Raw genomic sequence first — 11977 nt, forward strand, 5'->3', positions numbered from 1 at the left:
TCAAAATTATATAATCTCACATCAAGAGCCTCTTTGCGAATCTAGACATCCATTCGTAACACTAAAAATCATTATACAGGTAAGGAAAAGACATTTTGACTATAGTACAAATAAAGGCGAAAGTACAGAAATTGCTAGCGAAAGCAGGCACTTATAAAAGCGAAATCGATTCACAGCATCAGCAAATTCTCTTCGTCTTCATCATCGAGAATCGCCCAATTCGGTCCAATGCTGTCATTGGCAAGCTTTATCGAAGCGCCAGCTCCTGTACTGGTAGGTTTGACGAAATCATTACTCGGTCTGGGAGCGTAGCGTAATGACTCTCCCAGCAGCATAGAAGGTCTTTTGGCAGGCATTGCGGATCCGTTGCGAATCTTTGATACTTGGCTTTTGGGTGTGGGAAGGGGAGGTGGTTGCATACTATTCACACGATTTCCAGCAACTTTGAGTATATGTGTTGTTGCATCAGTCGCTTGACTTGCTAGGGATGCAGAAGAATTGGACGTCATAGTGGTCATCGTCGCATTCATTCGAGATGCTTCTTGGGTTGATACAGTTCCTGCAACGGTTGCTGAGCGAGCTTTAGCATTGCTTCCAGACACAGTGCTGGCGATTCGGCTCTTCTGAGATGTAGACGAAGGTGTGGGTAATGCAGATGGTGGTCCAGTGACATTTCTTGTACCTTTTCCATTGGCCATCGTTGGCGTAGGATGATGCCCATGTTGTGCTGATCCTTTGCGAATAGCAGAAGAATTGACAGAGACAGAGCGTGGTGCACTTCCTTCGATGTGAGACCTTTTGACAGCATGATTCTGTTGAGGTGTGGCAGCCGCCGCTTGAGCAGCAGCAGAGCTGGATTGAGCGTTTGAGATCACTCTTGGTCGCTTCTTGCTCTGAGCAGGCTGAATATCTACAGTATCGAGGAAGCGTGCTCCATTCACAACGAAAGGTCTTCCGGATTCTTCTTCCCAAGCTGGGATGGTCTTCATTAGATCTTCTTCCACTTTAGGTTTAAGAATCTTAATTCTTTTTCGCATCTTTTCTTCACGTAGCAATCTGCCTGGATCACGCTTTTGACCGGGAGCTCCTCTTCCAGTCAATCTGGACGTATCTTTTGCACTCTCCTCTAGCTCTCTTGCCTCTTCCAGCAATCGCAGATATTGTCGTACCAATTCTAGAGGTTTTGCCCTTGTTGCTAATTCATCCTGCAAATCTTGCACTTTTTCTTCATGCAAAGCCAAAAGCTCATCGGAAGGCTCAATGCCCGCATTGTTCCCTCTGCTTTCTTCACTCGTTGCTGCATCTGCAAGATCGTAAAAGAATGGTGCGAACGAATCCCTACGTTCTTCTGGCGTCATCATTAATTGATCCCAAAGATCGGCAATATCTTGTCGAACTTTGGAAATGAAGAGCGCCATATGCTGTGATTTCAATTCACGCATTTGTTGTAATTCCGATTCGTATGCTTCTAAAACAACCAAAGTGCATCCACAATTTGCTTGAACGAATGCATCCACATCTTCATCTGCAACATCAAAACGTTGCCAAAGCGGGATCAATTCATCATAGAGCGTTTGCAATAATTCGGTCCTTCGTATCCTTTCTGCATCAAGCTCCTGTCTTCTTTGATGTACGTTTGTCAGATTATCAAGCGAAGGCAATATCGCGCCCGGTTTCATCAGCGAAGGATTTCCGGATAGTTGATGTTGAGAGCCAGATTTGCGTGATGGTGTTTCGAGGATGCCATCCTCTTCTTGATCATGCGCTTGAACTTCGTCAAAGTCACCACAGAAATCCATGCAACCTTCCCCTACGTCGACCAGTCGAGGTGCCACACCCAAGTGTCGTAGAATGGATGAATCTATGTGATCGTCGTTATTTGGCAATAATGCCAGATCACACCATAGCTGTAGCACTCCATTGACATCCTCCTGCAGTACCTCTGTTCTGCGATGCAATTCATCCGTACAAGATGCTAAAGCTTCCTCTACGATTCGCAAAGAAGGAATTGGCGAAACAAGACTGGAGCATTCGGAATGAGAAGCATTTGTTGATCCTTCGATGACTGGCACGAAGTCTCCCAAGATACCGCGATAAGCCTCTAGTGTTTCGATTAATCGATCTACATGTGCTCTCCTTGACATGTATTGTCGTTCTAATCGTTTCAGCTCGGATTGCCATGCTTCGATACGTGACATGAATGTACCTTGATTGAATCGTGCTTCGTTTGATTGTGCTGCTTTTGAAGCTGTGTTCGTAACACCATCTGCCATCAATACATCTTGATATGCATCACATCTTTTCATCAATTCATCCACTTCTCTTTTTGCTTCCTCCACTTCTTCTATTGTTTTGTTTACTTCTTGATCGATTGCCGTTCGTAATGCTTCTTGTAATCTTTGTGGTAAATATCCTAGATCTGCATAGCATTGTTTTAGTTGGCCTACTTGAGGCGCAAAAAGGATATTGAGATCCATGTTGAATCGCAAACCTCAATCAAGGCCCGATTGGCCGAGTATAAAGGGTGATGCTGGCAAACGATGTATGATGGATGCAGATTTGGTCCCGTGTGTCCTGATTGAGTGAGATATGGTGATAAATAGGCACTGGTTGATGTGATTTTGGAGTAATATAGAATGACAACTTTATGTCAAGATGTCATTGCAATCTACTTTTGTTCACTTTTGATGAAGTTAAATGTGAATATTCAAACTCCATTTCAATCACACACACGCTCTAGTGGTTGTTTCAACGACGCGTTAGGGCGGACAGACGTGTTGTTGTGTTACTCCCAGTGAACACGCGTTCTGAGCGTGTTGTTAGTGTTTGTTTTGTGCTTAGAGCGCGACAATGCACGTGCTATCGGCTTATCAGTTCCTCTGCCATCAATTATGAATGGGATTGACAATGGGGTATGAATGGTATGTGTATATTTACAAATGATTCGAGAACCGTTAAATCAAACGACCTCAGTTACTTTGGCGGAGAGAAGCGAGCCATTTTTGCTTTGCAAGATTATAATGCTCCATCGCTTCCTCTTTACTCGTTTCGCTTTGGACATTTACCTGAGAATCTCCAGGGGGCTCTTTCAAAGAAGGTGCCAAAGATCGTAAAAATCGGCTGTAATCTTGTATGTCTTTTTCTGTTTTGCTCAGATAGGCGATCTCTTGGATCGCTCTTTCCTCCACTGCTTTTTTTAACCTTTCCTCAGCATCAGATGCAGATTCGCCTTTTAGCCGTTTTGGTCCCGAGAAATTCTTGTCATATATTGCTCTGTCACAATCCATTCGCTCTAATCTAGCCCTTTCCAAAACCTTTCTCATCTTTCGTTCCATTGTGGCTTGCTCCCGATCCTTTTGTCTTTGCTTTATCCGAGCTTGTCGAGCTGCTTTCGTCATTGCTTGTTCTTGTTCGAACCTTCTCTTTAATTCTCTCTTTTGTTCTTTCTTGTCCCCACTCATAGCCTCTTTCCTTGCTCGTCTCAGAGTCGCATCCACTTTCAGTATTTCCTCTGAGGAATCTTTCAATCGCGTTCGCTTTTCCATTTCGACATTGGTCAATTGAAGTGGCTCGTCAGTATATTCGGTTTTCTCCGCGTTCACCTTCAAGCGGTTCTTATATTTTGGATCGAGCCTTTCTTCCACCCATGATGGTATTTTGCCATCATACATATCAGAAAAATGCTCTCTCATCTGTCTATACGATGTTTTGGTGTAGCAAGTTTCCACCCAATCTTGAAGATCTAAGATGCCATCGAGAGGACCGTCGTCATTGTCGTCTAGCTCTGCCGAATCACCCTCCTCTGATTGGTATTGTTCATCTTCTCCACTTTGCACCTCTAGATCCTCATATAGCTGTTGTGTGAGTATAATTTGCCGTTCCTCGAACTGCCGTTTGAGCCGAGCTTCCTCTTTCGGGGTACGTGCATATTCCCTTGGCTGGAATGGATTTTCCGAAGTACTTGCCTCTTGTAAAGTAGAATGGTAAGCAGCATTGACTGGCAATTCTTTCCTCTTGCTAGCATGGCTTGATTGGTTTGTACAAATGGTATCGAAAGCAGCCTGTATGCTCGCTTCCGATTCCATAGAATCATCGTCTGCTTTCTGTGTTTCCGCAGGGAAAAAGTGTGGGAAGAGTGCCTTCATTGTTCTTGCCAAAGCTGCCGATTCGGTCAAGCATCTACCCAAGTTTTTCTTTCTCCTAGATTTCTCCACGTTTGCTGCAGTGCTATACTGCTTGCTTAGCAAGATATCTTTGGTGCGAATGTTGCTTGCACTTGCAAGGGCATGCATCACGATAGCAGCTTTTTCGAATGGCATAGTTCCATTTTCCACCATCTCAATCGCTTCCACTGTGCTTATAGATTCCAAGGGATCGGAGACACTTTTCATTTTCATCTGCTCGCCCAATTCTGAGCTGAATGCATATTTCTTTACGTCTTTCTGTGAATCTTCGAAAGCCTTTTGTAGGATCCAATCCGTATGTCGCGTAGGCATGGCTGTTTTGCACATATTGATAAATTCTTCACGTCCTTGAACATAATCATCGGAATATTTATCCACCCTCACCTTCTTTTGAAGTTTGAAAAATTTCTGTGATATCTCCAACGGATCGCTTTCTTCTTCCAATTGAGACAAAGATCTGCTGGTATCGGTAAGACTTTGCTGATACGTACCAATAAAGGCTTCGAGCTCAGACAGTAGCTTCTGTGGCTGCTCTGGCTTGTAGCCTGTTAAGCGCAAGAATCGTTGAATTCGCTCTTGCTCGATCGGCAACAAAGGAGTATAATCAAAGTAGCCCGGCTTAAGCATTTCGGGCGTGAGTGTTCCGATTGCTCCTTCAAGATCTTCCAGCACGCTGTTCATCCATGGTTGAAGCTTAGCAATTTCTTGTGAAAGAGTAGAATTTCGGTCTTGATCGATTTCAATACTTTCATCTTCCTGATACGTTTTCCAATCAGATGCATGAATAGCATTATCGCTTCCATCTTGCAGCATAGATCTTACACTGAATTTTGACCAATGAGATGTTTTTCTTGGTGACTTTGGTTTGTTCGATACCTTGTTCAACGTTTCAATAAAGCGCAGATGTGCCTTTTCATTTCTTGATTTCCATTGACCCTCCGTAGCAGCGTTCATAGACCATGTTGCCCATTCTGGCGCTTGAAGCGTGGAAAGTCGATAACGCTTCTCTACGGCGTTTGACTGTAATAGAGCCATGTTTGACCGATATGAGATGGCGGTGATGCCAACATATGAGGTCAATGACGATGTGTATTGTATGTGTAGGTGATAAAGATGATAGTTGAAGCCAGGATAAAAAGAACAACACTTAAAACACGAATGCACTTTTAACGCGGTAAAAGTGTTTCTCATGTAACGCGTTGTTTTTTGTTTATGTCTCCACTTATAGCCTCAATGCATGCACACATACACACCTTGATCATTCAAGACCATCATGGGACCATGTTTGCTCAAATACAAAGGTGCAGAGTGAGCAGTAGACAATTTGGAGCTATTCGGACATTTACATCTTCAGCACACCTCTCGAAAGAAGAAAAGCCTGTGCGTGCATACAGGTATGCAATCGACACACATGGTCAGCTTTTCCTACATGATACAGTTCCCAAGAACCTAACGTCATGCTACAAAAATCCTGAATTTCTCAACTTTTTCTTTACACGAATTCGTCGGAATTATGCCGAGGCAGCCAAACCTGAAACAGTCGCAAATCTAGATGAGGAATGGACTGAGACGGGTACTTATTCTGCTGATCAAGTATTACAGCTTGGTAGAGCACAAGGCTATCATTGGCTATCACCTTGTCAAGGAGAATATAACATCATTCGATCTGCCGATTCTCCGATTGTATTTCGTGAACTGAGCGAAGATGGAATACTAAGTTGGGCAGGTACACTCCAAACAGAATTTAATCCGTCTGCTTTGAAAGTTGATGCAGAAACAGGATACGTTTATCATCCTTCGCCCGTACCACCTTTGACTTCCCTGCGAAAACAAGTCACCAAAGATTTCCATCCTTACGGAGCTTACAGTCTTTTATCCTCTGCTCTTGTTCTACAAAGGCTTGCTACCGGCTTGGACATCGATCCAGATGCATTTGCTGATCAACATGGAGGCAGCATTGAATGGCACGGTAAGAGGTATAATATGGGTATCGTTCAGGATGGAATAGATGTACTTCGCAATCGAAGACATCGTGTTGATGATCGTGCTTGAATAAGAACTCTGGGACAGAAAATGCATTTTGTATAGTACAGATAGATTGATGGTACACATAGATGTATAGTACATGATTATTTTGACAAATTCAACCGCAGATTCGGCTGATAAAGGAATGCTGGATATGCTTTCGAAGAATGATTGATAGAAGTAGTGGATCTAACAGTTGATTCCATCACGAACCAAACCATAGCCGCGTTTCGATTCTTGAGCGTGGTGAAGTAGAAATGTCGAGCATGTCTCTGGATCTGCTCTGGTTGACGAGTGTCCAAAGCGGCAAGGAAGGTTGAATGAGAAGCGAAAGAGAATAGATCTGCTTCAGTGATCGAAGCACCCATTGCATACACCAAATCATTCAGCATGGCCAAAACGGTATCGATCAAGGTTGCTAGCGGACTAAATTCACGAAAAGGGCGAAAATGCAAGGGAGATACCGCCTTAGAACTGGTTGCAGGACCGCCATCCTTGAGCAGAAAAGTCGTTTGCTTTTTCGGCATCGAAGTATCAGCCGTAGGAGCTTCCCCAGATTTTTGTTCAGATTCCTGAATGATTCTCACTAGGAGTAATACCCTCGGCATAGCTTGACGTAGCATCTTTTCACTGCCAAGATATCCTTGAAGGTATCTTGCAAGCGTTGCAAGAAGTTTGACCGCTTCAATTGCGACAAAGAAGTCCTTCTCATCCATTTCGTCTGATCGTGGAAGTTTACGAACGTATTTGTCAGATTTCAAATTGCGTGAAAGATTAAATCCTAACCTGCTCATCACGATTGGCCAGCAGGAGTTGACGACCGACAAAGGCTCTGCAGTTAAGCCTTGCCGACATAAAAGCTCTACCCCTCTGTTGATCAAACGCAAACACCGCATTCGAATTGTACGTGAGGAATGACTCAAGAATGGAATAGCCTTTTTCATCATGGAGACTGTGACTTTCTGACTTCGTCCTGCTGGTGTTTCCTCTTGCGCTGGGTCTGATAGATCTTCTTTCTCGGCAGACTCTTGTTCTCCAGACGATTCAAGGTTGTTGAACAATGTTTCCGTATCATCCTCGCTTCTTTGACTCTGTTGAGAATACCACTTTTTGAAATCTTCCAAATCTTTCTCTTTGTTGGGTTGGTAGCCACGATCTGGGCTTGGCAACTGCAGAGGTATTTCTTCCGTTGCCTTGCTCAACATCACTTCAAGCATTCTGTCCAGGACCGAAAGCAAGCCGTCACAGATATTTGGATCTGCATGAAAACGATCGATTGCATCCAACACTTCATCGATCGCATCTTCCACCAATACCACTACTTCCGTACCGAGAGAACGAATAAGCTCGACTAATACAAGTGGAGCAGATAAAGCACTCATCAAAGGAGTGTATACTTCCTCTTCTTTCTCGTTCTTCAACGTGAGCGCTAATAGTGATGCATCGAATCTTGAACTCGTGCCCTGCTTTGCAACTTGAGCGGCTGCATATTGACTTCGAAAATGCATTTCTTCGCCTAGAGTGGATATCAGACGGTGACTAGCAGCGCCCAAAATATAGTCAGCATGATCTAGTAGGCAGCCTTCAATACTAGCATATCCTGCAGCGTGAGAGATCTTTTGAATCGCATTTGATGCTGCTTCTTGGGTTGAAGGATCAGAAGAGGCAACAGCGCAAATTGTTGGGTATAATGTGTGAACCAAGCTTGATTTGAGACTTGAGCCAAGAATCAAAGCTGCCTCGCTGAGAATGTCCAGTAAGAATGCATCTCTCGTACGTGCATATCGAATTGCTCTCTTTCTTCGCTGCTGCCGTGAGATGGGTGCGGCTGCAGACCTTCCATTGCTTGTCGTATCGACAATGCTGGCTGCATTGACAAAGTCTACATTGACGGCAGGACCAAGATGTAGGTCCGTGTCACCGTTCTCCTTCGCCTGTGTTGGTTGCTTTAGGGCTCCTTTCGTGTATTCGGTCAATGTGTCCGAATCACTCTTTTGTGTCGATATCAAACGACGTTCCTCTTCCGTGAGTGGTTGTTCATTCGCCAATTGCACTCCACTCAGCAATTCTTCTTCATCTGCTTGCCATAATTCACAGATTAGAGAGATGATAGTGCGGGCGAATCGCTTTGCAGTCTTGCGAATTTTGACGCCTTTGCTGCCTTGCAACTGAGCCAACTTTCCGTCCTCCAGTACTGTAGATATTCCACAAATTGATTCTCGAGCAAGAAGGATAACATTGACGCTCATTCTGTTCTCCTTCCCATTTGTTGACCGCCAACGGATGGACAGTCTCAACAAATATTCGACAAAGTTCATCGGCCCAGTGACTGATGTGGCCAGAATTTGCGATTGCAAGACGATCCTTGCAGCCGCAGCACCGAGCTCTCTCATACTTTTGAGAAAAGACTTGCTAGTTGATACCTCTAGTCCACTCAAACGAACGCTTCCTACGTCGCCCAGTGAACTACCATCCATGGTCAAGCTAGATGCTATATTGATTAACCAACGTTCGAATTCTTTGGAAGCGAAAAGAGTGCTCAAGCCATCAAAAGCGGAAAATGTTTCTCGACATGCACCACTTGCAAGAGCAGCCAAGAATCCTATCCGATCAGAAAGATGCGTGACAATTTCATCCTGTCCCATAGGATTTGAGAGAAGCCTCGGTATTTGTTCAGCGGCTTTACTGAGCTCTGCTGTGATGATGGTGTCACTTTGCGCCTTTCTCTTCTGAAGAGTGGAGACCAATGCATCGATTGCAGCATCTGATGTACGCTTAGATGCATCCTTATGCGAGGACTTATCCATCAGCCAGCCAACCAGAAGGCGCGGTAAATCGATGGAGTCATGATCGTTGTACTCTGATAAGGTTTTGTAGCAATCATTCAGCAACACATGTGCTAGATCGATCAATGCCAGATCGACAGTGCTATTACCATTCTTAACGACATCCTTTTCAAATGACTGCAGAGCAAAAGCGATTCTGGATGTTGTGTCTCTTAGCCAAGCAGTGCTTCGCAGGGTAGATGGTTGCTCGCTTTCCTTTGCATTGGGTGTGCTCTCAGTGTTGGCCTTCTCTTCGTTGAGGCTCTCGCTTTCGTCGTCTATGTGGGTATTTGCGATGAGCTGGTCCAGGCTGACAACATTTTCATCTAGCCCTTCCTCCGATACTTTTGTTAGAGGCTTTTCTGTTTCTGGTAGGATGGCATCGTTTAAGCAAACCACAAGCACAAATTTTAAGAGCTGTATACTCTCTGACAACACCTCGCTTGGACATTTTGGATCATTGCATATCCGAACAGTAGAGCTCACTGTGGCCGGTAAAGAGATCACCAAACGATCCGCTTGGGCTTCTGGTGAAACATACCGAGCAGATCGTGCAGAGATTGTGTTGTCGAACTTGAGCAGGCTCACCTCCCTTGCTAGCTCTGTAATGGTGTTTGAACCCGCAGTCCATACTTGTAAAATCACCCGTACCAGCTGTAAACATCCAAATCTGATCTGTCTCGAGGTCGTTTTTATACTTGCATGTTCCAGAGAAGTAGATAATGCATGTGCAAGTACACCTTGACAGGTCTGATTAGCAAATGCATGAGAAAGATGGGAGTCGGTAGGATACACAAACTGTAGCACCGGACCATCTGCATCTCCTCCTTTCTGCCTGGCCTTTTCTGCTAATCGTTCCATTTCAGCTTCGTAATCATCCATATCTGGCAAATCAGACTCTCCATCCCATTCCCAAACATCATCATAAGAAGGTTTCTGCTGACTCAAAGCATCTTGCTTGGGATTTTGAGCGATACGAGGAGCAAGTAGACTGTGAAGCAATGCAAGTATTGAAGCCGTACATTCCTCACTCCGGGCAATTTGTGTACCTGATTTCGATTTTGTGTCCAATGCAGTTACACCAAGGATTAACAGCTGTTCCCATACTTGCCAACCTTGTTTTGCAACTTCTTCTTTTTGATCTATCCATGCTTGCCACCAGTCATCAGCCAAAGATGCCAGAATGGAATATTGCAATGTCCTTATGCGATCGGGTGGATTTGTGAGTGAACGTAAAAGTTGAGCGATTGGATAGAATACGTATGATGTCAATGCTGGACTCAGAGGTGAGTATTCTGAGATGGTATCTTTTGATTTCTTGAATGTATTCAGAAGATCATTAAGCCTTTTGAGTGTTTTGTGTAATGTCTCATGACGTGAAGTATCATTGGCAGCTGACACTTGACCTAATAACTCCACACAAATTGGCTTCAATTGTGCGAATCTCTTTGTGTTCTCTTGACGATCTATATCCTCTCGTTTTGTATTTTGCGGTATAGAGTGATTTGCATTTCTTCCAAAAGGAGATGCATTTTCCATAACGATCATTGATGTGAGAAGGAAGAAGAATGATTGAAATAGACTCTATTCAATTTAAGCTTTCTTATGTCCGTGCAGTTGAGAATTTCAACGCGCTAACAAGAAAATTAGGAGAAAAAATGGTAGAGAACTTTTTACTTGTCATCCATCACTTTAGCATAGGTCACCTGGAGATGTTTCATGATTTGAACATCTTATGGCCTGTGCCATTTGCAACTCAGAAGGGTGGTGCAGCAGGAACGGGAGGGAAGAAAGGGAAGGAAAACAAAGGTGGCAGTGGTTCAGGACAAAGTTCAAAAGTAGACGCAAAGGACATCTTGGTAGGACGACAGAGAGATGATCTACGATCTTTGACGATGGATGCGGCAGATCTAGGATTTCACACAATCGCTTATAACTTTATCGTTCGATCTCGATTCGATGGGGCTATACATAGCAACCCATTCGCTGCAGAACAACAGTTGGATCAGTTCAACGTTCCTTTTCCCGATCTTGAAACTAGAAATAAGAAAGGCAAACAAGCTATAAGTCCTGACTCAACAGTCCGACAATTGACAAGGATGACATTGGTGTTGGATGAAGATTCGATGGGAAAGCATGGTCATGGCCTGACAAACACCAATCAGACAGCTCTTATGGGATACGACCTTTTATCCGCCCAGCCTTGCAATGATCAATCATTCTCGACATTATGCCTCTCTTTGACAGAATTGAAACCATTCAGTATAGATATCATCACGTTGGATTTTGCTTCCCATTCAAGAGCGCCATTCTATATGAAGAGATCATTGGTCAATGCTGCAATTCAAAATGGTGCTGTATTTGAAGTATGTTATTCACGTGCTGTAAGTGGGGTAAACAATGGAGAAGATGCAAAAGCAAGAAGGAATATCATTTCATCCACTCGAGAATTGATGCGAATGACAAACGGAAAAGGGATTATTATCAGTAGTGGTGCATCAGATTTGATGGGTTTACGTGGACCGTATGATGTGATCAACTTTGCGTCCGTGCTTGGAATGAATCCAATGGCGGCCAAAGATGCAATCACTTCAACCTGTCGATCATTGCTATTACGTGCAGAGACACGGAAAACTTTTCGTGGGGTTGTGGGAAGTGTTGAAGTTGTTATGCCAACCAATACAGGGGTAAGCAAACGAAAAGATCGAGAGGATGAACCAATAAAGGAAAAGGAAGAAATCGGAATCACAATGGGAAAGAAGAAGAAGTCTAAGAAGTAGGAACGCGTAATTGTATTGATGTGTACCATTAGTGTATTGTTTATAAGAATGAATATCGCCATGTTCATCATGCAGAGGGGGTTTATTATGCACGAGAAGAATAAATGGAAAAATGATTAGCCTCAACGGGTCTACAACCGTGGGCATAAATATTCCCTGCACT

At 43.9% G+C, this 11977-nt stretch overlaps 5 protein-coding genes across 5 annotated transcripts; 2 read left to right on the forward strand and 3 right to left on the reverse strand.

Annotated features, from left to right (window-relative positions):
• Positions 1–47: 47 nt before the first annotated feature.
• On the reverse strand, positions 48–2677 carry FA14DRAFT_161504 (uncharacterized protein). Its single transcript, XM_025499148.1, has one exon. It carries the CDS (start codon positions 2475–2477, stop codon positions 171–173), a length of 2307 nt encoding a protein of 768 aa, XP_025354164.1. The 5' UTR covers positions 2478–2677; the 3' UTR covers positions 48–170.
• Positions 2678–2881: 204 nt separating this feature from the next.
• On the reverse strand, positions 2882–5305 carry FA14DRAFT_65877 (uncharacterized protein). The gene has a single exon (XM_025502660.1). The coding sequence runs from the start codon at positions 5217–5219 to the stop codon at positions 2970–2972; it is 2250 nt and encodes a 749-aa protein (XP_025354165.1). The 5' UTR covers positions 5220–5305; the 3' UTR covers positions 2882–2969.
• Positions 5306–5564: 259 nt separating this feature from the next.
• FA14DRAFT_108073 (uncharacterized protein) lies at positions 5565–6194 on the forward strand (the record flags this gene model as incomplete). Its single annotated transcript, XM_025495827.1, has 1 exon — positions 5565–6194. A coding segment is annotated over one exon (630 nt), but the record flags the coding sequence as incomplete, so codon positions are not given.
• A 782-nt stretch (positions 6195–6976) lies between these two features.
• Positions 6977–8047, reverse strand: FA14DRAFT_109838 (uncharacterized protein; the record flags this gene model as incomplete). Its single annotated transcript, XM_025495892.1, has 2 exons — positions 6977–7638; positions 7705–8047. Coding segments are annotated over 2 exons (1005 nt in total), but the record flags the coding sequence as incomplete, so codon positions are not given.
• Positions 8048–10723: 2676 nt separating this feature from the next.
• Positions 10724–11933, forward strand: FA14DRAFT_161506 (PHP domain-like protein). Its single transcript, XM_025499149.1, has one exon. It carries the CDS (start codon positions 10747–10749, stop codon positions 11812–11814), a length of 1068 nt encoding a protein of 355 aa, XP_025354168.1. The 5' UTR covers positions 10724–10746; the 3' UTR covers positions 11815–11933.
• Positions 11934–11977: the final 44 nt, after the last annotated feature.

Source organism: Meira miltonrushii (assembly GCF_003144205.1).
Source record: "Meira miltonrushii strain MCA 3882 unplaced genomic scaffold FA14scaffold_3, whole genome shotgun sequence".
Classification (NCBI taxonomy): domain Eukaryota; kingdom Fungi; phylum Basidiomycota; class Exobasidiomycetes; order Exobasidiales; family Brachybasidiaceae; genus Meira; species Meira miltonrushii.

Coding starts and splice junctions, on each gene's coding strand:
- FA14DRAFT_161506 (XM_025499149.1), top strand. CDS start 10,747: ATGTTTCATGATTTGAACATCTTATGGCCTGTGCCATTTGCAACTCAG.
- FA14DRAFT_161504 (XM_025499148.1), bottom strand. CDS start 2,477: ATGGATCTCAATATCCTTTTTGCGCCTCAAGTAGGCCAACTAAAACAA.
- FA14DRAFT_65877 (XM_025502660.1), bottom strand. CDS start 5,219: ATGGCTCTATTACAGTCAAACGCCGTAGAGAAGCGTTATCGACTTTCC.